The sequence below is a fragment of the Lonchura striata genome, chromosome 6 (assembly GCF_046129695.1).
Source record: "Lonchura striata isolate bLonStr1 chromosome 6, bLonStr1.mat, whole genome shotgun sequence".
In the NCBI taxonomy this organism is placed as follows: Eukaryota; Metazoa; Chordata; class Aves; order Passeriformes; family Estrildidae; genus Lonchura; species Lonchura striata.
The window spans coordinates 31,293,820-31,320,190 of NC_134608.1; the positions used below are offsets into that span (position 1 = coordinate 31,293,820).

Consider the following 26,371-nt stretch of genomic DNA (forward strand, 5'->3'; position numbering starts at 1 on the left):
CCTCAGCCGCCTTAAGCACTCAGTTTGCAGGGCATGAACCTTATGAATGTCCTAACTTGAAGGTTAGCTCTTTAAGGTCACATGAGAACTGAAGCAAATAACAGGCTTTGAAAATGCTTCTAACAATCAGTTCTTAGTTTAGCTAATAGAAGGATACAGATCTATCTTAACAAAAGATCTACTTTCTATGCAGGATTGCCCAATGACTAAAATTCTTTGAGATTTGGGTGAGAGACTCATAATTCACCTATAATGAAATAGACCTGCACCAGAAGCAGACTTTTCACCATGTCTACCCATTCCCAACCCTCTGTTGCTTATTTTTTTATCTTGGCACAAATGTTTGTGCAATTAGAGAATGATGGAAGAATTCCTAGGTTAAAAATTAACCATGCCAGAGTTGCAGAAATCTGATATGGCTCTGTAGCCAGCCTGATTCTCACAAAACCACCATAACTCGTTCAGCCTTGGCAGTGAAGTCACATGAGCACCTGAGGGCAGGTCTCAGAGCCAGCCCAGATACAAGGCTGCAGCTGTGACAGGAAGAAAAGCTTCTAATCACAAACCACAGAATGTCTGAGGCTGGAAGGGACCTCTGGAGGCCATTCTGGTCTGTAGCCCCACCTCGCCCAGAGCTGGTTGCACAGGACTGTGTCCAAACAGCTTTCAAATTCTTCCATGAATCTTCATCCTTCTCATCCTCTCTGGGCAATCTGTGTTAGCTTCTCAGTCACCTCCACAGTCATTTCCTGATGGTTAGCCAGACCTTTCTGTGTGTCAACGTGTGCTCACACTGATCCTGATACCATGCACCACCTGGCTCTCTCATTTTTACACCTTACAATATAAGTCAAAGCTGATCCTTGTGTCACAAGGTGACTCTACTTAATTTGTGCAATGTCAGGGGAGTCGCATTTTCATAAAATCAAAGAATCTTTAAGGTTGGAAGAGACCTCCAAAATCAAGTCCAACCTTTGAGCAAGTATCTTCATAACCACTAAACCATATAAAGAAGCGCCACATATTTTTATTTTTTTAATACATCCAGGGATGGTGGCCTATTTCAGTGCTTAATCACTCTTTCCTAATACCCAAACTCAACCTCCCCTGATGCAACTTGAGGCCATTTCACCTTATCTTATCGCTAGTTGACTGGGAGAAGAAACTAACCCCTGGCCACTAGCTTCCTTCAGGTAATGAGCAATAACATCTTCCCAGAGCTTTCTTTTCCCCAGACTAAACAACCCCAGTTCCACTGGCTGCTTCTCATAGGACTTACATTCCAGATCCTTCATCAGCTTTGCTGCCCTGGACACACTCAAACACCGCAATATCAATTTGCTGAAGCTTTAAATTCTTTTATTATGACACATAACAGAAGGCTGATTGTACAAATACCCTGTTGTACTTGCCTAGTGTCCAATCTGCCTGCAAGAAGACAGTGGCTGTAGGGCATAAATTTGGCTTCTCCTTAAGTAGATATTACTCTTTTAGACTTCTGAGACCAATCAGATAAAAATCAGATTGCAAGTGCTAAATGTGCCTATCCTAAAAAACTACCACATGCGAATTAGGATTTTGTTACTGAAAAAATAATTTTAAAAGTCACTCCTTTACATTAGCAAAAAAGTAAACAATCACATTGCACAGATTCCACTCCAAACAGCTTGGAGTCTCAGTTTTCATTTACTCCTTCTAATTTACTGCTTTTTCCTTTGTTTTGAAAGCATACCATCCCAAGAAAAATGTAAGAGATCGTGTAAGCTGTTGCCTACTTGGACATATTCTTTACTTTTGCAACCTGATGCTACCTGCAATCCATGATTATAACCCACTGAAGCTAAAGCAAACTTTTATACATTTTTTCTAAGATAGTGAGATAAAGCAGAAATACATTAAGAAGCCTTATAATAAATAAACAAATATTTGTTACATTTGCTGATAGCTAGCAACATAATACCATATAATTGTAAAATGTTTCAATAAAACATTTTTTGAAAGTAATCTGAAAGTTGGCAAAGTACAGAGGAATCTGTATAGAGACTTCAGTGAAAACTAAAGATATACAATGACATGAAAGTGCAAAATTTCCTTTTTCTATGTTGTTGGAAAAATAAATCAATTATTCATTGTAAAAAAAAAAAATCAACTTTCTATGAAACTTAGATTTCCATTTATTCTCATGTTTTCCATAGCCAGTAGATAACATTCTGATGAGAGAATGCTAAATTTGCATTCAGGTCTTCCCTACTTCTACTAACTTTACATCATCTGCAAATTCTCAAGTCTTACTTTTCCAGTTCAATGCTATTGTTTTATTCTAGGTATAACTTGCTATCTTATTAGTTGTTAACATAAACTTTTATTTTAATACATTTTTTTGCCTCACTTTTTTCCCAATGAAAATTTAGCTTGCTAAATGGTTTTTGATAATAACATATATATTTCACATTTCCTTGTTCAACTATATGTTCTTAAAAAGGTGCTTGGGAAAAAATAAAACACAATTTTTGAAGTGATGAACTACAAAACTGTCATGATCCTGTTCTACCACCCATTGATACAGTCGATATTAGAAAGTATCGTAACTTCCAGTCATGCTGTATTTGGTTCTGCCTACGTGTAACTGCAGGAAGAAGTAATTCTAATTAGTATTTTATCTAATTAAAAAAAATTACTTTAGCACTGAACATTGCAAAGACAGAACCAGTGCAAACAGGATAACCTTCCTTCCCTGTCATGTTGCTATCAGTCTGCTTCAAGATTTTAAAGTATCTTATCAATATGGATCATATAAAGATAACATTGACCAAAATTATATCAGTCCATCAGGAAAATACATTCTTTTCTTTATCATTAGGTACTATAACATTTGAAATAGTCCAGTTAAAGCCTGGAATTAACATCTACCAAGTAATGGGCTGCAAGAAGGAAATGAAATTGTGTTTTAACTAACCACCAAGTGCAAGGAGGAAGTAACTGTGTCCTGTAATTTCAAACATAGTTATGTAAACAGATAAAAGAATTTTTGTTGAAGCACAATGGAAGAACTGAAGCAGCAACCCCAAACAGTTCAAAATGGTTGAATAAGGAAGATGGACACGATGTGAACAAAGAGCTTAAAGTGCTGTACAGCATCAGACATGGAATTTGTTATAGAATCACAGTCATCTACTGTGTGAAACAGAGTATCATGCATTGTGAAACAGTGGACAAATGCCTATACCCTTTTAGACATCAACATCTGCTAGAGCAAAAACTGTATAAATACAGAGAACATTAGGGGTATATAGGTATGATTGACACCAGAAAGTTTTATTCATGTTCTCTTGTATAATAATTTTTAAATTAAAAAGTAGCAGGAACCCAGGAAGTTGACAGATACCAAAACTTACATATAGGGGAAAAAGCAATGCAATACAGAAAAGCTGCTTATCCTGATTATATTATACAAAACACATAATCTTTTCAATAGTTATTGTACTTCATGAGTTTTAAATTTAAATACAAAATAACTTGAAACAAAAGAAGAGATATTTAATATATTGGGCTGATTCTTAAAGCAGTGCATTTTCTAAAATTTTGGCCCTGAAAGCTAATCTTGCAAATAAAATGTATAACACAGGACTGCTTGAATCTGTTATTAACAACCATAAAAACCAAGTATCTAAACCAGCAGAATATTCTATTATTCACAGGCTTTTGGTATCTGAATATGAACAAGTCCATCCAGTATTTACTGCCCCAACTGCTCAGCTTTATTATTTTTCCTGACCTTTTAGGATAAATATGGTCTCCAGTCAACATACTCGTAATTTCTGTAAGTCCATTTGGGACTATGGCTTCAACAGGGAAAGCTGAGTTACAACACTGAAATGCTAAGGATACTGAATGGGCGGTTTAGTTTCATCTGATTTCTTTAAAACACTATGAATTCCCAAATAAGTACACCTCTAATCCTTTTAATTACAGATTCAGATGATCTTCAAAATGTGAACTACGTATCTGTATGATCAGCACTGTTAACTGTGTTCAAGAAGTTACAGAGGATGGGAGTGGTAGGATTTTCTTCTTCTGTTCCACAAACAAGACTAAGATGTTGTTTACCTATTTGTTTCATTAGGATGAAAGGAAAAACATGAGATTTTTACGGGACAGGCAAATACAATTTGCCCACTTGCCCGGTTTCCCAGCAGGCAGAAAATAACACAAGTGGCCTCTAATTTTAAGTATCTAACAGTTTCTACAAAACTCTGCACCACCACCTGTAAGGAAGAGCCCACTTTGAGATTTAGGAATGGTACTCCCCATTTTGGTGCCCCTCACCAAGACTCCCCCAAATGACACACTGCTCTCTTCTTCCTCCTTTCCTTCTCACTTCCTGCTGAAGCAGGATGGAGTTGAGAATTGGAGATGTCAAAAATTAAGATCACAGGCTGAAGTATGAACAATTTACTGCAAACAGCAATGAGATAAGAAAATGAACAGTAATGGCAACAATATTAATAACAAAAGTATACAAGACAGAGTGTGATTCACATGCAAAAATGTTCACCCTGGACCCGAGACAATGAAAAATGGAGCATAGCTTCCCCTCTCCTGTCATGCTTTTTTGACCAGAAGCCAGAGTCCCTTTCTCCCCACCCCTAACAATGATGTAAGGTGGTATAAAATAACATTAGGGTCCTGGGAGAAACTAGAACATGAGGGAAATAGGAAATGCTTGCAATTGAATTGTGAGGGAGAAAGGTGTCTCAGACAGACTGCCCAGAAGTTCACTTAATGGCAATCTATACAGACAACATAATTTTCCTAACCTAAGATCACTGATGCCATGTGCAGGGAAATTCTAACAAGTTCCAATACAAGCTGCTTTAATTAATGCAAAATTATCTTAACACCGTCATATTTACTATGAAGTATCCTTCATAGGAAGGATATGCAGCTGTGACATGATTGGACTGTCATTATGGAACTTCAAAGGGATCAGGAGTACTTTGGATTTATTTCTTCTAATATGATGTCTACTCACATCATCATCTAAATGTTGTTTTGTGGTAGAATTAAGGAGTAGTTCTTCACTGACATAATGTAAGAGCTTATCCTGGTCATAAGGTTTGTTTTTAAATCTTATAAAATAATCACACTGAATCCTCACCAACATCTAGTATTCCTAATTACAAAAAAGGATCAAGCAAAAAAAAGAAAAAAAACCAACCAAATCTTAATCCTTACAAAGTTTTAAGTCAGCAGATTGCTATTTTGTAATTATATGAAAAGCATGACAACAGGAAATTACCTAATGAATCAACATACACAGAAAAATATAAATACTTTGAAATATGCCTTATTCAGTATTGTCATTTATTTCTGCAAACAATTGCAGAAGTGGTAAGTTATTGTAAAAAAAAGAGGAAAACTATCGGAAGCTTTTCTTTTAAAATGAGTTGCAACTCAGTTTCATTTAGTTATTACACATTTTGACAATAACTGCCCATCCATCCATGGCAGCATTCAAGGCCAGGCTGAATGAGACATTGAATTACCTGGTTTGGTGAGAAATGTTCCTGGCCCTGACACAGGAGCTGGAAGTAGATGACCTTTAAGGTCCCTTCAAATCCAAACTATTTTATGATTCCATAATTTGGTAATTCAAAAGAGCTGCTTAAAAGGACTTCTGAGTCACAAGCATTTGTTCAAAATGTCTTTCTTAAGCTTCACTTAAAATCCAAAAACGGCCAATGCTCTATGTGTCCTGCTCTTGGTGGGTATAAAACTGAGCAAGAAAACAAGACAACATCCCATGCCAGGGGTGTTGGTACTAGATAATCTTTTGAGGTCCATTCCAACCCCTTAATATTCTGTGATTCTGTGATTACTAATGACATTTTTAGTTAGTATTTTATTAACCCTCACATGGTTGTCAATGGGATTTTACTGTATATCTTTGTCAGCCTTACATGTGCTCTTGCTCTGAATAAGGATCAGTGTATGTCCAAAGAGTTTTCCATAACTCCAATGTTAAGATCTATGATCATGTTAATTTTCACTATTGTCTTTGTTCCAAAGACTTTAGAAAAAAATCCACTGCCAAATTATAACATGTCTAATGTGAGATTAAGAAGAAATTAAACGAAATTCCAATCATTTTAGTGTGATGGCAAGCAATGAAACTGAAATACCACAAGCTAGAATTCTGTAGTCTTAACAAGTTTTTAGTTCTTAACAGTGGTAGATAAAGCAGATTCAGCCTTTACCGCTTCTATTCCATCAGGGAAAGTTGAATGCTACCCTTGTGGTAACAGAAGAGACAAAATATTAGACACGGACAGACAACATTACACCATTCCACCCACCTGGTGGTCCCTCCTTGTAAAGCTTTAGGTAAGCTAGAGACAAAAGCATAGGTAAGATTGTATTTAAGCTTCACTCAGAGAATTTGTATTTTACACTCATTAGCTATGTATTCTAGCAGGGAGTCTTGCACACCCCCTGCTTTTCATTCATTCCTAAAAATATATAACTGAATCAGTATTTTCAGCTCCCCCTTATATTATTTTGTCTTGCAAAAAATTATGAACTGCCGAACTTCTGAAGTGTTGCTAAACACTATCACTGCCTATCAAATAAAACCGAAATCAAATAGCAAGTACTTCAATAAATTTCTAGCATGTAAAAATATCCCATGGATGTTTCTTGGTTAACCATGGGCTACATGCAGTAACAGTATGAAAACCAAGCCACCTCTGTAGTACCCTCCACTACCAAAAACAGGCCACACAAGCCAAATACGCATAGAAATATTTCTATAACACTCTCAGCTTGTTATATACACACAATATCATATGCTGATTTTATCAATTCCTCAAGACTTACAATCAGAAATAACAATTATGCTCACTCATGATTGTATTTTCATGTTGTATGGTAAGGGAAGGAGACCAAAACAGATCAGAAAGCTTAGACTTTTCTGGGAGATTAATTACATACAATCTGATTAGAAGACAGAAGTTTGGGTTGGGAACACTAAACAATTCATCATTTTGCTTTTCATTTCCAAAACATGCATTTTAAAAAGAAAGTTTTAGACTGTGCAATAGCATATTTGCTATTGCAAATATATTGCTGACATATGCGACAGACAAAATATGCCACTAGGTGGCAGAAATAAAACACAAAACAAAAAAATATTCCTCATTATTAGTAAAGTATGAGACATGCTTCACTGTTTTGCAAAGAAAATACACTAAAGCATGTGTGCTTTTCCTAATGTCCAATGTATGTTCAGTTTTATCATCACACAGAACTTTTCTGAACACAAAGCAACGTTTACAAATATAGCCAATAGAGGCTCATGAAAAATCTTGTAATACTGAGCATGCTGAACTCTTCAACAACATTTCTAAAAGAAAAGCACTCACTGATCAGTCTGGTGACCTGAAAATTAAACCTACAACGCCAGAAATACTGGATAGGGTGGGTCACAATGTTTCCAAGAGAAATTTTCATTCGTTAAAACTGTTCCAAAAAGCAAATACACACATTCAAATATTATTCAGTATTATTCCATTGCGCTCACAACTGTGCTATGCAAGAATCACCTTTTCTTCTTTGGTAATAAAACAACTTACCTACTTAAATAACTTTAAATGAAATCTTACATGAAAACCTTTCCCATGGAAATCTCCATAACTCACTTTTCAAGCAGATGGGTTACTCAAACTTTACACAGCAATTTAGGAAACTTTTCTGCCATAATTTCAAAACTTCATGTAGAAAGCAGAAGCTTTGAAGTTAAATGGCCTATATAGCCACTTCTGGTCAGTACACTCATTTTTGTAAAAAGCCATACATATTAAACTTTGTGTGTGGAAACATGCAAAATAATGTTAACACAATTTAAAGGTAATTAGAGAATAAAAGCTAGAAAACTTGAGTGCAATCTACCTTTCTTGGGATGTACCACACCCTGTAGTATAAAGAAAATCATTAACTTATAATTGTACTGATTCATTAAATTTCAGAATAGTAAGGGTTTCTTAATGTTTTCTCCCTTTGTGGTAGCCCTTGGCCCCATGTTCAATATTCCCCTTTACTACAGCATTTGTTTCCTCCTCTATTTCCCCATGTAATTCTCATCTTTAACCAGCGGGTGTCAGAAGGGAACCTACTCACCAAAGCGATACCATTTCAATTACTTTCTATTTATTTTACACATGTATTGATGCGACCTTCCAGGCTTTCTCAGGCTAGTCATAAAACAACAGCAAATTTTCAGGCTTTTCATTCAATGAAAATACACATGAGCAACTTTCAAAATCTAATTTGTTCAGTCTTGGCCTGGTTTTTATAAAACATAATTGCATTTAAGCATCCTTTTATAACTAGGAAATTAAAATTTATTTATGCTCAAAGAAATTCACAAAATTACTTATTTTCTAGGGATAGAGGATTGGATAAAATAATACTGCCTGTTATTTGAAAACATGATTCTAATCATCCTTCCCTCAACCCCATTCCATCTACTTCCATCTGTCCTCTCTGTTCTTTACTTCCCACTGTACTTGAACTCTTTTACAGACCCATAATTCCTTACGTGCAAGGATGCTGAATCCACAGACTGGGAAACGAGCAGACATCCTTCACTTGAGCTTAATTTTTGTTTTGGTTTTGGGTTGTTTTTTTTTTTGTTTCATTTTTTAGACAAGGAAGAACCCTCTAAACCCAAAATTTCAAAACTTCTCAGCACCTTGAAGATTCAGGTATGGTGAAAATATGGCAGATGTGAGAAAAGGAGACAAATGAAGAGGAACTTGTAGAAAATAAACAGCCCAAAACAAGCCAATAGTTCAGTATCCAAATACTGTCCAGATATTTAAGTAACACAGAGGACACCAGAGTAAACCTACTACAGGACATGAAGTATCTTAATAATAGCCACTGACTTCCTCAAGAATAATAGAACTGTAGCCAGCTTCCTATGGAAAAAAAAACACCCCCTTGAAGGTCTGTGATGGAAATGAGTAAAATAGTTACTCCTCTTTCTGATTGCAAAGCAGTATGAAGCACTATTCAAAAGCAGTCACCTGAGTAACTTACCTGCCTGACCATTCCTCAGCTGTGAGGGGTTACAGTTACAGCTCATTTACCTGATAGCAGAGATGAATAGCTCCACTTGTCATTTCACCCTCCCAGAAAGGCAACACTAGAGGTACTGCTGCTGGGGACATTCACCACTATCTCTTTCTCAATAAATGTCCTACTTCATACTTACAAAACCAATCTATCACAGGATCACGTTCACCAATGCAATATGGTAAACAAGTAACTCTTTTAACAGCACACATGAGGAACAGATTTATGACAGCGTACATGTCTGTGCCATAGCAGAGGGAGCAAACTTGGCAGGGCTGATATTAAATTTATCTAAAAAGAAATCCAAAAAGCAATTCTAAATGCAGGTGCAAATTATCAGAAAGCATCACAACAAGTGAACAATAAGACTGAAGACAGGGAAAGGGAATTCAGTAAAACTCAGAGGCATTTCTGCTACACAAAGGGCTTCATATATTTCAAAAAGAACCATGGAAATAAAACGTCATTCTTCTTGTGTAAACAATGGCTCTTTGGCTCTTTCACTGTGTTTCAGTTATATAACAAGAATCACCTCATAACACCCTGTGACTGTTTTGGGTCTTTGCAAAATTGCATTGCTCAGGTGCATAGTGCAGTCTATATTTCAAAATTAAAACTACAGTAAAAGAAATACTTCACACAATTTGCCTTTATTTTATTCAGGCAACAGATTAATCTTCTCACAAGGAAAATATTCAAGTTAGAAATCAACTTTCCACTTTTCATCCACTTCAAGTGGACTAAAGCTGTTCTGTTTGTGAATCCTAAGCATGCTGATATTTATGGCTACACATATATGTGAATCCAGACATGGCTTCGGATACTGTAAAACCCGTCCTTGTTAGGCACCCACTGCAAAACATTAACCCAGGCTCAAAAACAACAGGTCTCCTACAATTACTGCATGTCTACAGAGAGTATGCATAACAAAAATAAAGCAATGATTTTTATTGAAAAACTGGAGCATAATTCTTCTTCCCTCTCACCACGTAAAAATATGATCCTCAGTGTATGGGAATGCAGGGACATTTTATCCCATGGCCTTAGGTACAGTTACCATTCTGGAACCATTCTGCTGGTCTGGGTTTTATTTTTGAATATTTAAGTTTAAAAAGTCAATATTCTTTCCTATTCTGCACCTCTATCTAATGCTAAGAGCCTATAAACAGAAAAAGAATTTAATTTGACTTGAAAAATAGGTCAGAATTCTTATTCTAATTTTACAGATGGATAAACTGAAACTTGGAAAGGTTCCCAAAACTTTTCTGAAGCCATTCCAGAAAGTAGCAAAAGGACTGAAAATGGAACACAAACATCTTAACAACAAATATTAATAATCCACAGGTGCCTATCTTTTTGTTCCGGTCTGAAGAGGCACAGTATGAATGACTGTCAGCTGAGGTAAGGAGGGAAAAGCAAAGGGTATTTTTGTTGCTTGATTGTTTTGGAGCATGGCTTTTGTTAGCATTTTCAAAGTAAATCTTAGCCCAATACCTTCTGAATTCATCAAATCATAGCTTCAGCTATCATAAGTAAGGGGGGGAAATGTCATTGTTACTCTAGAATACAGTATGGTTGACAAAATCTGGCTTGCAATAAATCCCTCAGCTTCTCAAAAACACACTGGTGAATCTGACTACAAAACACTGAATTACATGCACCTGTCATGCTCCACAATAAATGCAGTAAAATGTAGTAAAATAATTTACAAAAATTTTATGCACTGAGGTCACATCAAACTTATCAGTGATTCAATCAGAAAAGCACTACCTTGAAGCAATGCAAAATATCCTGTTTGCCATACTCCTGCTTGATCTAATTCCCTACAGTAAAATTTGTAACAGAATCCCAGAACTAAACCCCAAACACCACACTGAAATGAAATAAATTTAAATTACTAAATTTTTTTCTTTTTCCTTTTTTTTTTTTTTTTACTTAGGACAAAACAAACTGTTGGTAACCACTGTTACAACAACTTTCTTCAGGACACTTAACAACAGACATTGTCTTTCTTACAAAGACAAACTGTTCAAGGCCACAAAGGAAGCTTATGTTAAAGAAAGATAAGAAATCATGCTCTCATCTCTCATCCTTTTGTTCCAACCATTATGCCTCTCTTTCTCTCACATAAGCTGGTTATTCCTTGCATTTGGGGCATATGGCCCAACATAATGGCCATAAAGTGATTTTCTTGCTGGGAACTAAGAATATAGGGGATCAAGGATTTGATTTATTTGAGACTTAGCAATAAACCTCTGCCACTATTTTGTATTTCATTCACCATTTACACAGGTATTTTTTGTCTACCAGACACTTCCTGATTTTCTAATTTACCCTGAAATTGTGCTTATGTCCTCACAGAATGTTCTAAAACTTGTGCTATCATAGAGACAGCATTACCTCACTGCAGATTTAAAGATGATGAACAGACTGACTGTGGGAAAATTAGGTTTTTAAATGTTTTACATTTGAATTTAAAAGAAAACACGGAATGAAAAAATCTCACTAAATGAATGAATTTTCCAAGTGGCTTTTTTAACATTTTCTCCTGCAGGAATGTCAAATACTTCTCTCTCTTATTATTTTTTACATTTCTGTTCTGCTAAGCAAAAGACTAAACTCCCTCTGTTATATATAAGAGAACTAGTTTGATCCTGAAGGTTAAAATGGTATTGTTAAAAGGAATAACAGAATCTGTACATCTCTAGCACCTTAATGTGGAGTGTTCTTCAAACATAAGTGGTTTCAGGAGCTGCAGAACCCACATCTGAACTCCTTTTCTGGGACATGTATTTGCAAGTGCTGACCTAGTCATATACAGTAGTTGAGATATTCATTATATGTGGATTTAATGTGATGTAGTATCACAGACTAATTTCTTCAGTATAGACATGAATTTGTCTCCTCTATCTGGCTAGATATTTTCACCACACATAATGGCTGACATATCTACCCTTCTGTCAGAGTTAATGTTTAAAAATGTGGGAAGTGTCTCCAAGAATTATGGAGGAAAAAAACCAAAAAACTTAAAATGAGAGCAGAGGACCAAACATTTAGGACCAAAAATACATGCACAGAAATGTCTTTGATTCCATGGAATAACTATAAACTAAAATGCCCTTTTTCTAGTCTTCCAGGACATAAATGTACAACAGACTTTCTGGATTTCAGCTATTTTAGACACACTTCAAAGAAGTTCCAGTTTCTCTAGAGAATCATGCAAGCAGCATGTGCTAATTAGAGAGCCAGTTGACAACACAGTCACTTGCTCCATGAAAACACATGCATTAGAGAATTAAGAAAACATAAATTAAACCAAAATATTGCAACATTATCCATTCAATTCAAAATTAACAACTCAAGATTCAGATACTGAAGGAGACAATATTATGACTCCACAAGTAGTTATCAAATGCATGAAAAAACCCGGTGCTCAGTTGTATACCCAACTTCTTTCACTTCTAATATTCCCAACAGACCTAGTCAGCCTCACACACGTGTTCCTTGTTATGTCCATTTGCTTTTCAGTTCGTTTCCCACACATCAAGCCAGACTATGAGCCTCAGGAGAGAGTTAGCTACTCCTCCAAGCTGCTATGAGTCATTGTGATGTCTGCTGTGTAGGCCAAATTAAGCCTGAATTTCTTGCTTCCACTAGGCAACAAGAACAATGAGGAAAAACATGACAAGGAGGTGAGAAAAGATCAAAAAGACAAGAATACTCCCCCTCGATATCCCTACCTTCCTGTCATAGTTGTCATACTACATGGTGATGAAGAAAGTAAATCAAAGTGTAGAATTGCAAAAAAGATTACTGTATTTCAAGTTTTCAGTCTTACTTAAATCCTATTTTATCATGACAAATGTAAAAAACAAACATGCTCCCTTATAATATATGTATATATTTCTGTACCCTGTTGGAAGTACAAAGATGAATGTTGACAAATTTATCTTTGGATATGAACATATATTTTGCCTAAGCCTAAAATAAAGTTGTACTAAATGACCATTACCTAATAATTAATCCTCTTATTATTGTTTTTATAGACATTCCTATTGTTTTCGTAGATTAAACCCTTATTCACCTAAATCAAAACACTAACATAAATTATTGACTGAAAGCTAATAAAACGAACCAGCATTTTTTATTCTATGAATACAGGAATATTAGTAGAGGAAAACTGGAATCACAAACATCCCTGCCACACACAATTTTTGAACTTTATTCTGAGACCAAGAATTTTCATTTGATCTTAGTAGTCAGGACAAGACACTGAGGTCAGAAATGGGGTTTTTGGTTTAGAAGAGTTGATTTAAATAATGCAGATGATTAACCTCCATTACAGCTTATTTTTAAGAAGCCCACTTCTTAAAAGGGCGTCAAGAAACTTCTAAAGTATTGGTGGCTGGAAGGGAATTTCAGATGCAAAGGGGTATGAGGGGAAATGCCAGTATGCACGTGTGCTTTGAAGGTACCTACTACTGTCAGAGAGAAGATTGTGAATTTATGCCACGTTCATATTCATCAAAAACCCCACAAAGCCCAGCAATAAGACCAACATTGAATAGGAACTCTATTCCTGTAACTGCATGACTCATGAACAGCACCTTGCTTCACTTACAGGAGACTATAATTTCATTTCTGTGCATAATGCTTTAGAACAGGGGCACAAGTCTTCTGAACAGCCATTCTAGGTGATCCATCAAGTGCAACTCACAACTGCTTTCTGGGCATCCCTGAGCAGCTGAAAGAAACCAACCTGCCAATCTCTGCGGCACACCTATAACTTTACTGCAGTCTTAACGTAGCCTTAGCATGCAAACACAGCCTTTGCCTATTTCCTTTAAAAGCACTGCTTACGTCTCATCCCAGCTGAATCACCAGTGGTTTGTTTTCATTCAAATCCCTCTGCCAGACGCTGGAACAACTAATGAACTGCAGAATCTGGTCTAGAAAAATTTGACTTAGCAAACAAACCATCAACATGTTGATGACACTACCACCCAAAATATCACAGTAACAAGAGTAACAATTTACATAGGCTCTAAGCCAGTCCGTCTTTCCTATTCAAATTTCAAGAAAGCATGACCCAATTTCTTTACAAGTAGTAGAATCTGGAGCTTTTGTTGATTCAATTTTCTTTCTTTATTTAAGCATATGTTTGGCACAGATGAATACAGTCATTAGAAGGAAAAATATTTGTTTGGGTGAAATTAAATATAACAATCATATAGCCTAAAATAAAAATCGAAGAGGAACATCAATTTGCCAACAGCTGAATACCTGTCCTGGTCATCTAAGTAATAGACTCACAAATTCAGACCAATCAGATGAACCATAAATTCAATATTATATATTAAATTCAATTCTATATATTAGAACCATGTTGTTTCTGTCTAGCCAAGTTTTCTCAATCTTCCAACAACTTTTACAGTTCCAATATTATTCCCATGTTACAAAAAAAGATTAATGCAGAGAAAACTGAAAGAATATGGAGAATGACTAAACCAAAACAAAAAAGGCAGTAGATAGAACAAATAGAAGTACAGTTTCTCAAATACAAGGTCAGATGGATATCCACTGGAATTAAGAAAGAACCACACAGCACTCCCCTGAACAATTTCTCACAGCAAAGTAGTATAAAAGCTTTTTTTTTTGGTTCCACTTAATACTTTCTAGGTGGTATTTTCTAAAATCTCCAGGTATCTGAAGAAGAGATGGCCTATTGTCTTTCACTTCAATATTTCAGAGCATTTCTCAGTTTATGGTTAATTTCTGAACTTCCTGTTTTACATTCAAGAATATAAATTTGAACCAGAGTTGTGGTGGCTAAAATAATCACTTTCTCCCTTTTAAGTATGTTATGTAAATATCTAAATAATAAAAAAACACAATAAATATTTTTCTGTGAAAAGCTTATCTGATAATTAGCATTGTACTTTGGACATACCCTTTCATACACTTGCATAGGACAATATATGTGGCTAGCTATAGAAGTGGCCTGACTGGATATGAGCACTGCTCTGCTCATACACATGTTGCAATAATGGTGTTGTTTTCACTCCGGACAGTACCTGAAGAAAATCTGCAGCCAGACCAGAGTTTAGCACAGGGCTGCCCCCGCTGCACTCAGGCATCAGAAAAGGCAGTCACTCAACTACTATCACCAATCCGACACACATTTGAACAAAATCCCACTGGAAATGGATAACCTAATTTATCAAGAAAACCCACTTCTTTCCTCTCAATTTTGTACAGGCAACTTTGCACAATATTTAGCCACTCACATTTAAAAATCAGATGCAGAATTAACAAGTAGCAGAAAACCACACATATGAAACATAGGGTCTGTTCTTTCAGATAAGAAAATACTGTGACTTATCACTATCTCTGTATCAAACAAGATTGAAAATGTCAGAAACTAATTTCTGCAAATGCTTCACCTCTTTGTTTTACCTGCTTCTGTGTACTTTAATCCTACTTTTACTTCTTCATGATTTGCTTTTGGTGGCGGCCAGACAGTCTGCAGTCTCCCTGGAGTCTTGTCATCTTGCTCTGAGGGACTCAGGTCAGGCTGTTAAAATTACACAACAAAAAATTAAAAGACTGCAGTATCAATTGATTCCAAACACCAGCTCCCATGCTCAGCTCTACACGTGCTCCAGAAAGATTATCTGTCTCATTCTACTGATTGAAGCAGTGCTCGGTTGGTTGGAAGGGACACAAATAAATCAGTGTAGGAAAGTATTTTTGAGGAGGAAAGTAGCATAATGCATGTGACATGCAGTGATTTGTTGAAACAATTCACATCACTGTCAAGAGCTGTCCATCCTTTGTTGAACCACAGAGGTGGTCATCAATTATAGGGTTTATTCCTATCTTTGTATCTTTCTTCCAGAGTGAAATATTCCATCGTGAGCTCCTCTTACAAGTAAACATTAGAGCAATTCACCTAAGACATCATTTGACAATATAATTTTCTGGAAGCAGAGCTAGTTTATGAAGTTCCTGCCCCACCCCCTGCAGATTGCTCAGTCCACATACCAGGTAATACTGCCACATCAAAGTAATGCTGCAGCTGTTAATGGGACTACACTGCCAACTGGAATGCTAAAATAACTAACTCTTCAAATGGGGAAGGGGTGGAGGGGGAATGACCCACTAAACAAGCATTCTTTTAGAGGGATTTTTTGGTGTTCTTTTTTTAAATCTTCAATATTTCTGTAATCTGATTTTCAACATGTTACTACACGTAATTGCATAGACACAACTGCAGCAACAGTAAAACCATGTACAGAAATGGCCCCATAACTGGCCCACAGGAGCAAGGAAAGGAAAGGCGAGATCCTTAGGCTCTGGCTTTGCTCTGAGAAAATATAGATTTGCACTAGAACGGGCATTAAGCAGACATTTATAAAAGCCACTCGTGCTGACTCCTGTGCCTCCTCCCTCACTGTGTGTGATGACAGCTTCCCAAATAGGTTTGCTGAGAGCCACAGGAATGCTGACACCAGCACAGCGACTGGTGTAAGCCGGAAGGAGCAAGCCAGCATGGGAAGGGCACACACAGACTGCACTTGCTGTACATTCCACAGCCAGTGAATACCTGTTTTCTCCTCCCCATAGGTAATTTACTACAAACTGGTATTGTCAGTCTACCCAACTGTTGACATGTTTTTTAAATATTAAGTAAAAATAAAAATTTTAAAGAGAGTATAACCAACACTAAAAATTAAGTAGCTTCAGGTTTAAGGTCCAATCCTGAAAATGGAATTCTTCAGGTAATTCCCCCTTCAGCCAACAATGGTCTCCTGGGCTGATTACATCTGCCAAGGATGTGGCTGTATGAATTTTGGGTTGGGGGAATGCCAACCCAAAGGTTATTCATTTAATTAAAGAGCTCAAATTGCATTCAAAGTCACTTACGATTGTATGAAAACTTTGCATCGTTGTTCTTTTTAATATACTAACTACATCTCCATATGCCTAAGAGCATTAACCTTGCAAACACTTATATTAATCAAAAACTTGAGTTGTCTAATTGAAATCACTAAGATTCACCTGGACAAGGTTCAATGCTTATCAATATTTGAAAAGCCAGATATTTGCATGTAAACAACAAAAAAAAAATACTTCCTGTTCTATGTCTTGAACAAACCAAGTTGAAAATCACCCACAACTTCTTGTAACAACTCCTATCAAAATTACTCCTACAGGTAAAATGAAATACTACTGTTAAAAATAAAACACTCAGTGAAAGAAAACAGAATGAGATTGAGAAACTGTCAAACAATATTACAGTAAATATCTGCACCATCAAATAGACTAAAGCCATAATTAACATACGGAAAACTGTTATGTAGAGATCTTTTATTATCAGAAACTGATAATTTTGTTAAGTTCTCACTTCTAATTGAGAGGCTTTTACTGTCGCCATCAGTTGGGACTGATCAAAAATTCTGACAAGTTAGCCCCATGATTTCCTCAGCTGAGAATCCAAAATTTGAGATTGCCAGAAGAGGAGCAATTATGACATTTTGATCATAAGTCCCCACCAACAATATTTAAAAAATAAATTATTATTTTTTTAATCCTTCTACTTCCAGATCTTAGGAAGAAAAAGTAATTCAACCTACAGATTTGTCTGATGGTCCATCCCCAGGTTTTGATTTTGACCTTTCAAATACAGCTTTCAAGGACTCTTTTTCATTTCTCATTTTGCGTTTTAGGGCTTCCAGCTCTGAAGTATCTGCAGTAGTTTCTTTCTTGGGAGGTCTTGTGAATAAGGCTTTAAAGGCATCCAGTGCAGATTCAGCAGGGTTTGATTTTATCTCCTCAGAGGGAGATCGTGGCTCTCTTTTGCTGGAGGCTTTGTTCTCTTGAGCTTCATCACTGTCCTCAGTCTCCCCAGATCCCTCACCAGAGTCCTCAGTTCTATCTTCATTCTTGGAGACGTCTATGTTTAACAAGTGTGAGAGTTGTTCTAAGAAAGTGGGATTTGCTTTAGGTTCAGATGATTTTTTTTTAATGGTCAAACCTGATGCAATACTGGATTTCTTAACAGGCTGTCGTAATTTAAGCAGAGCTAAATCATTCTCCCTTGGTTTAATTTCTGTAACAGTTTCCCCATCTTCTGTGGTTAGTCCCTTTTTCCTGACACGTAGTCCACTGAAGAAAGCAGGCAGCTGGAAAGTCTTTTCAGCCAGTGCTGCTTTTTGGAGTGATACATTATCAACGGAAGGTCTTTGTTCTTCATCTGAAAGTTCTTGAGGACATTCCCCTGTAGCAAGCAAATGAGTGAATTGCTCATCCATTAACATTTTGTCTTTTCCATTGGAGTCATACTGTAGAATACCGTCCGGCTCTCTTAGGAGCTGCTTAGAGAATGGTGGGTGTAACTCAATGTCATCTGTATCCACAGTGTCATCACTGTTGTTGTACCCTTCTGATTCTGACTCTTCCTTATTTTGATTGTTATTGTCCAAGGCCTCAGCAGACAAAGCAGCATCTTTTATCCCAGATTTGCTTCCATTGTTCTCACTGGTGTCTAGGTCCTTATTCTCCGTGTCCGATTCTGTGTCACTTGTTGTATGAACCAAAGTACCTTGCACAAGAATAGCATCCCTGTCATCATTGTCAGATTCAGACAAAGAAGGCTGAACAAACCTCAAATGCTGAAGAAGTAATTCATTTTGGTCAGCTAACTCCAGCTCCAGGCCTGCTTGCCTGCCAGACATTGGGTCGGCTTGGCCACTGGTACTATCCGCGCTGTGCTGATTTTCTGAGTTCTCATTACATCCATTATCATTCCTCTCGTGCCAGGTGTTAGCGTGAGTATTTATATTGCTGGGCAAAGGCTGAAGTGCTTTAAGCACTGTTTCTTCTTTGGGAGCTGTAGATTCAAACTCAGTTGTAAATCCAAACAGTGTTTTCACAGAAAATGCAGTGAGTGGGTCAGGGTCGCCTTCTGCTGTGCTCTCCAGGTCTAAAAGCTGGCTACAGTCAGGCATCCCATTCCGTTCTTCCATGTTGCGTGAAGCAGCGAGTAGTTCGCTGGCAGCAGCGCCGCTGAGGGCCGAGCCGGCGCTCAGAGCGCGCATTCAGGCTGCCGGCGGGCGGCTGCCGGCGCTGCCACAGGCGGCCCGGCCCGGCCCGGCCCGGCCCGGCTCGGCTCGGCTCGGCTCGGCCCGGCCCGCCGGCCTCCCGCGCTGCACCGGGCCGCCGCCGCTCTTCCGCCCGGCCGTCGGGGCTCCGCTCCGCCAAGGGACGCAAAACGACCCGCCGTAAAAACAGTTCTCGGCAGTGGCTGCAGCTTGTTCCCTCGCCCGGGAGGGGCTTGCCACAGCACCAACCTCGGCCAGTGGTCCCCCGGGGGCTCCGCACCCGGCCGAGCCGCAGCCCCGGAGCTACAGCCGCCGTCCCGCCGCGCCGAGCGCGCCGCGGCTGCTCCCTACTTCCTCGTCCCGGTGCGCCAGCGCTGGGTGGTTTTCAGTAGAAAATTCCGGACGGATTCCTTTGTATAGTTTCGCCACTAGGATAAAGAACTTCTTTTGTAAATCCATAATCACCAAAAAATGTCAAATGGAAACCCGAGCTAACGACTCTGAAGCTTCCCGTACCCCCTCCTGAAGCCCTTGGAGAGCCCCCAGTGCCCGTCCGGGCAAAGCCAACTCGGGTGAGCGCCCTTGAAGCAGAGCAAAGTAGGAGAAAAAGAGACTCTCTTCGGATTTGCTGGAGGTTTCATCTGGAATGCAGATTTCAGCCTCCAGGGCCACGAACAAAAACCAACGAGACTGGTTTCATATTACCACTGTCCTTGCCCTGCACGGCTGCTGCTGAGAGGCGCACACAGGTACTTATCAGAGACTGCGGCCGCGCCCCGGCACCGGGAGCGCCGGGCGGCGGGAGAGCGGCCAGCGCCCAGCAGGGACAAATTAACTTTAGGAATCGGACAGCCTTGGCCATCCACGGCACCGGCCTTGGATGGTCTTGAACAAGAACAATCTCTGCTGACATATTCTGTGATGATTTTCACAGACTTTTCTGCTCTATGTGTGAGATTTCTTTAGTTGAAATGAACAAGAACGCTTGAAACTTACAAAACTAACTCAACGTTAACACAAACTACCACGGATACTATGTATTTTTTTATCAATACAGATGGCAAAAGTACAAAATACTCTTAAGTACTATTAATATTCAGAAAGTCAGTAACATTTGGAGCAGGCTTCCATCACAAGTCTCCACTTTCGCTACTTTTTTTTTTTTTTTACCCAAGTTAAAGGGTCATTCTACAGTCATCCATTTAGCTGTGATGAGTAATCTTAAGCAAGCAACATGGGAAAGCTGTCCTTCACAGGGAAATCAGCTACAGATCACACTGCTGTATGTGATTACCAAAAAGCATTTACTAAAAAGCTGAGTATTACAGCCAACAAGCAACAACAAAGGTTCCCAACACATTTAGCTGTTTAAATGTGTTGGGATGTTTAAAATATAGACTGTATAAAAATAATTTGTCAACAGCAAACGCAAAAGCCATTGGTATCTCCTGCAGGAACAAAGTTTCCTGAAAATCAGATTGTAATACTAAGGACTTAGATGAAGCTTACAGACACCTTTTCAATTACAGGGTTGCATGTGTACCTATAGATAAAGGGCACTGGAATCATTCTCATCTTTATCTGTGATTTCACATGGAGCAATGTCTTTTGCCCTGCTGCCTGACATTCCCTCTAGCAAGCTCTGGACTTGCTTCTCCGCTATGCTTAATTATCAAGTGCCAAGGTCAGAAACAACTGACAGGTCATGGCTACCCTGGTTTCTAGGCTTAATATCACAAAATGAAGCTCTATGTAAAGAAAGAGACATGAAATCCTTACCACCCCCTATGCCAAATTATAGCTAAAATTCCAGGACTTATAAACAGGTGGAAGGAAGCTACTACAACACTGGTGACTTTTCTCAAGACAAAATTTCTTGAAGGCAAATCTAAAGCAATTCTAAATTCCATTTTATGGCAAAATAAATGGGGCAAAGTGACAATATTGGACCAAAGTTTTCTATAATTACAGCTGGTTTTATGTTCAATTACATTATTAATTGTTCATCATTCTGATAATGTCTTGTTTATTTATTTATTTGCCTACTTATCTGGGGCTTGATTAACTTCTGATGGATAAACATTAAATCATATTTTCAAGAATAGTTTTGATAGTCACTAACAAAAATATACCTCTGTGAACAACTTCATTATACCTTTTAAACTAAACATACTGATTCAGATTATGCCAAAATATTTATTAATCTGTTTATATTAATAATAACCCATACTTAGAATAAAACTACCCTGTAATAAAAAGGGTCACCAAGCTGTAACAATCCTATGAATAGAAGGTTAATGATTACAACCACTATTTAACTATTAAGGTTTTAATTGACTTTGGAAAAGTTTAGTTTGAAAGTGGACTTAAAACAGGAATCTCATACTTTATGTCTAAACAACATCCCAACAAAATATAGCAGACCAGGATCAAATTAGAAGTTAAAAGGATGGTGCTTTTAATGTAAAGCTAAACCTATAAAATATACTGAAGTGCTAGAAATCTCAGAGTTGAACAGTGAATAATTAAAACTCCAGAAGCAGAAATACTCCCTATATAACCAGAGGTAATCTCACAAGCCTGCAGAAAATACTACTTCATGTGTACTTTTTGTAGTAAACTCTAGAAAGTGTGGAGAAACTTTCAAGCTTTTTGAGCTCTAGGATTAACAAGGACACTCATCTCTGTATATACATATACGCCTGGAGAAATACTCATAAACTGAAAGTCATTGTGATGAATGAGTCAACCAGTGTCTGAAATTCACCACACAGTCCATAAACTGCCAGCTTAAAATATGGCTTTTGTAGAGACCTGCTTCCTGCATTCTGATGATCAGCCCAGTGGAGAGTCCTTCGAGGGACAGAATAGCCGATAATGAAATATATATTGGTTACTTACTCAAAACAGTGTTTCGGGGTAAAACACATACATCAGTATGCCCTTAATATTTTTATATAATCAAGAGGTCATTGTTGTGATGCAAAATTAGATGGAGTCAGTTTGTTGGCAGAAGTGTTTTAATACTGGGTGGATATATCTCATAAGGAAAGTCTCTCTGAACAGGCTGTAACACTGCATCTAAAGGAACAACTTCAAAATCTTTAGAAAAAATCAGTTATGATCATGTTACAAGCCTCTTTACTTAATAAAACTAACAACTCTCTGGTGCCTCAGAAAAGCCCTTAAAACCCGTCACAGCAACTTTCAAGGCAGTCAATGCACTAATTATGCAAAAGGACAACCATTCCTTACAGTTTAAAGCACATTTAACAATCCACACCCTTTTTGACCTACATATCATCACAGACAGAAGTCACACCCACAACCCACTCTAGTTTTGTTCTTGAGGTGTTTAAACCTCACCTGAAGTAGGTTTTAAAATTGGCTTTAAAGAAAACACACATTAAGCCAAAATAAGTTCATCTAATTTACTACCACTATCATATGGCAGGACTCAACACTTCCTGACCCCATATCTATTCAGATTGCCTTTTCAGATCACTGTAATAACAGACTAGATAAACATGAACAGGACAGAAAGCAAGACTGCTAAACTGAAAACAAATATTGTACTGTTGTTTCAAAATAAAGAACCCCAAATCTAGAAAAGTTTGCATAAATTCCTGAAAATAATAATGGAATCAAATATGCACCAATTGTGTCAGGCTTTGAAGAGCCACGAGAAGCAACAGGCTCTGTTTGTAGCTCAGGTGGCCTGAACTGATCTGAAGTTCAGCTGACAGTCTGCCCTCTGCCCTGTCCTCAGCCTAACCTTTACTGTGCAGGTTGATAATGGTCTTAACATTCCCCTGCTCTCCTGTTTGTCTCTCCTGTTGATTACCTCATTTTAAACTTAGTATTTTAACCTGTTAAAATGCTCTAAAAGAGGAGAGGCAGGGAAGATAGAAGAAAAACTATAAGGCCTTGATTTTAATCATTATTATTGGCCTTGTTACCCCACTTAGACCATTATGTAAACAGCTTTCCTGAGTTTTGATGGAATGGGGTATCGCCAACATAACTGCTTTAAATGTCAGCAATTAATTTTAGATGTAGCAACAGAAACACAGACATGATAATTCTTATCAGAATTCAGCAATACATGATGTTAACAGAATGTGTGGATACCAGACACATTTGGTGTAGGGGTCTGTATAAATCCATCTGTATAAATGCAGAGTGTTTTTTAACATTTTCATCTAAATTCTGATTAACATTGAGATATGGACTACTTTAGAGTATTTGAAAAAGCACCGTAATGGCTATACAGTTATAAAATCAGAAAGCACATTAAGAAACTCAGTTTGCTGTTTTTCAGGAGTGCATACTGTATACTGTATCTATAAATGTATGGAATATTAACTTGTAAAACCTATCATATGAGAAAGAAGTGGTAGGTCTGAGAAATTCTAGGAAGATGTATTGATGGATCTAATTAATATGAGCAGACATGCAAGAAACAAAGGAAGCAGAAGATCACTATAAACTGTGTAAGTAAGCTAAGTAAGATCTTTGTACATTAAGGTACAAAAGCTGGCACTTAGTGTTACAAAGAATGGAGATGAATGTTTAATCCTTTTCCTTTTCTAGGTTACTCTCTTTTCATCTTCTTTTCATTTCAGCAAGCTTTTGCTCCCTATCTACAATATGCTATAATATTTAAAGCTTAAATAAAAGGCTTTATAAAATAAAATTCACATAGTTACATTAATTTACCATAATCTCGTAAGTAATTATGAACTGTTAATTGCAATTTTAGCTGCATTTTCACATCTCACTTATATGCTTTTTTATCTGAGATGAAATGCTGTATAAAAAATAGGGTGGAGTTTCATCTCTATTTTGTTTCATTACCTTCCATATCTCTGTATCTTCTCCCTGACTAAGGTTTAAAATCTAATGTAAGATCTTTTTTCATGCTGCCGGTGTAGGTTGAATTTAGAAGTCCTGTCAGAGTAGAATTCATTCACTCTCTCTCTCATCTACATTATCTACCACCTTCCAACTTACAGAAACATAGAAACATCTTTTCAATAACGTAATGGACAAGCTGGAGAAATGGCCAATGGGGACATTATGGGGTTTAAGATGACCAAGTGCAAGGTGCTGCACCTGGCTCAGAGGAATTCCTGTTATTAACACAGGCTGGGGATGAACAGGTCAGGAGCAGCTCTGCCCAGAGGGACTTGGGGGTGCTGTGGGTAGAGGCTGGACATGACCCAGCCATGGGCACTCCCAGCCCAGAGAGCCAAACGTGTCATGGGCTGCATCCAGAGCAGCGTGGGCAGCAGGGCCAGGAGGGGATTCTGCCCCTCTGCTCTGCTCTGCTGAGAGCCCACCTGCAGGGCTGCACCAGCTCTGGGGGGCCAGCACAGGAAGGACAAGGACCTGTTGGAGTAAGTCAAGATGAGAGCCAGGAAGATGATCAGAGGGATGGAGCACCTCTCCTATGATGACAGGCTGAGAGAATTGGGGCTGTTCAGTCTGGAGAAGAGAATGGTCTGGGGAGACGTTACAGCACCTTTCAGTACTTAAAGGGAGCTACAAGAAAGCTGTTGAGAGACTTTTACAAGGGCCTGTAAAAAAGGCTAGGACAAGGGATAATGGCTTCTAACTGAAAGAGAGTAGGTTTAGATTAGATATTAGGAAAAAATTATTTGTTTGTGATGGTGGTGAGACACTGGAACAGGCTGCTCAGAGAAGATCTGAATGCCCCATCCCTGGAAGTGTTCAAAGTAAAGTTGGATGGGGACCTGTGCAACCCGCTCTAGTGGCAGGTGTCCCTGCCCATGGCCAGGGAGCTGTAATTAGATGATTTATAATGTCTGTTCCAAGCTGAACCATTCTATGATTCTATAATTCCATAAGCAAACACCAGTGTATCTATATATGCACAAACACAATTATATTATACAGTAACATTAGGGTGCTCCTAATCAACAGCAAGCAGAGCTTTTCAATAAATAGATTTTTCATATTGTTATTATTATGAATAGAAAGTGCATTTTAAAACAATTGTGACAAACTTTTGATCAGTCAGGCTAAAGGTTTTCTTCTAAAAGCAGAAAAGGGCCATAGATAACATGACTGGGTATAGTGCAACAGTGAATAAATAAATTGGCCTATTTTAGATGCCATTTCCTGGGAACATGATCTTAGCTTCAGAATTGCTTTCCAGACACTGGCTCCTTTTTTACCACAATTGTCTTGCTGTCCAGTCTGATGACTGCACAGGGAAGACAATATCTGGGTGCAACGTCCCACCCTGAAGAGGAAGGGAACACCCAAGGGTTGTTGTCACCAGAGCAATTCATGCAGCCTGGTTTTGGCCACTGTCTTTCTTACAGCCTACTTCTACTTCTGCAGAGCTGCAGTCCAAACAGATTCTGATGGCAGCCCTCTCATTATTATTCTTTTGGCAACTCCTCCTTCAATCCCATGGACTCATCCTGAAGAAGAAAAATAGTCTTGGAGATAAAATTAAACTCAGAATTCTGTCCCTAAGGAGACTCACAGGGATAAAGTGTCTTGGTGGGTCCTTAGCAGTCCATCAGCCCATGTTGAACACCCTTTTTTTAATAGAAATCAAGACTTTTGTTCTGAGTATTTTAAAAATAATGGAATAAATATTCTTCCTTTTTAATTACAAGAAACGAAAATTATTCCATTTTCTCATAATGAAAATAATTATATTTTTAGACATAAAATATTTCTTTAAAAAATAGTAAGAAAGATAGAAACAAACTTTACTAATCTCAGATATCTCTTATTTTACTCAAAATGTTGTTCTTAAATGGCCTTCATTTAAGAACTCCTCCTGTTCTGTACAAGGAATTTGTAGTCAGAGAATCCTCAAGGACTATATGCTTCCTGTTGTAACATACACTTATAGCAGCGATAACAGCTATGTCACTGTTCCTCTCAGTTCAGTTATTTGTTTTCATCTCAACAATTTATCACAAGGATAAACCTCTACCTTTACACTGATAACAAGACTATTCTAAATAATTATTTTAAGAAAAGAAAGTTAGGACAGAAAAAAAGTCAGTTTTACAACAAGCTCAAGAGATTACCAAGTGATTGTAAGCATTAAAAAGCATTTAAAATATACTTCTAAGTCAATTCTTGTA

General features: G+C 37.7%; 1 protein-coding gene across 10 annotated transcripts in view; it reads right to left on the reverse strand.

Annotated features, from left to right (window-relative positions):
* The window catches only part of FMN1 (formin 1), a 176,896-nt gene that overhangs the window by 110,121 nt on the left and 40,404 nt on the right, over positions 1-26,371 (reverse strand). For 7 of the 10 annotated variants that reach the window (XR_013340172.1, XM_021539273.2, XM_021539275.2 and 4 more), the window contains exons 4-5: positions 15,592-15,709; positions 6,357-6,389 (exon numbers count right to left, since the gene is read on the reverse strand). Coding sequence is in view for 9 of the 10 variants with exons in the window: in XM_021539273.2 (XP_021394948.2) it covers positions 6,357-6,389; positions 15,592-15,709 (151 nt within the window). In the remaining variant the exon portion in view is untranslated. Of the gene's footprint in view, positions 1-6,356; positions 6,390-15,591; positions 15,710-17,771; positions 19,246-26,371 lie in introns of those variants that run through there. The other 3 variants (XM_021539277.2, XM_021539278.2, XM_021539276.2) reach the window with 3 other exon arrangements.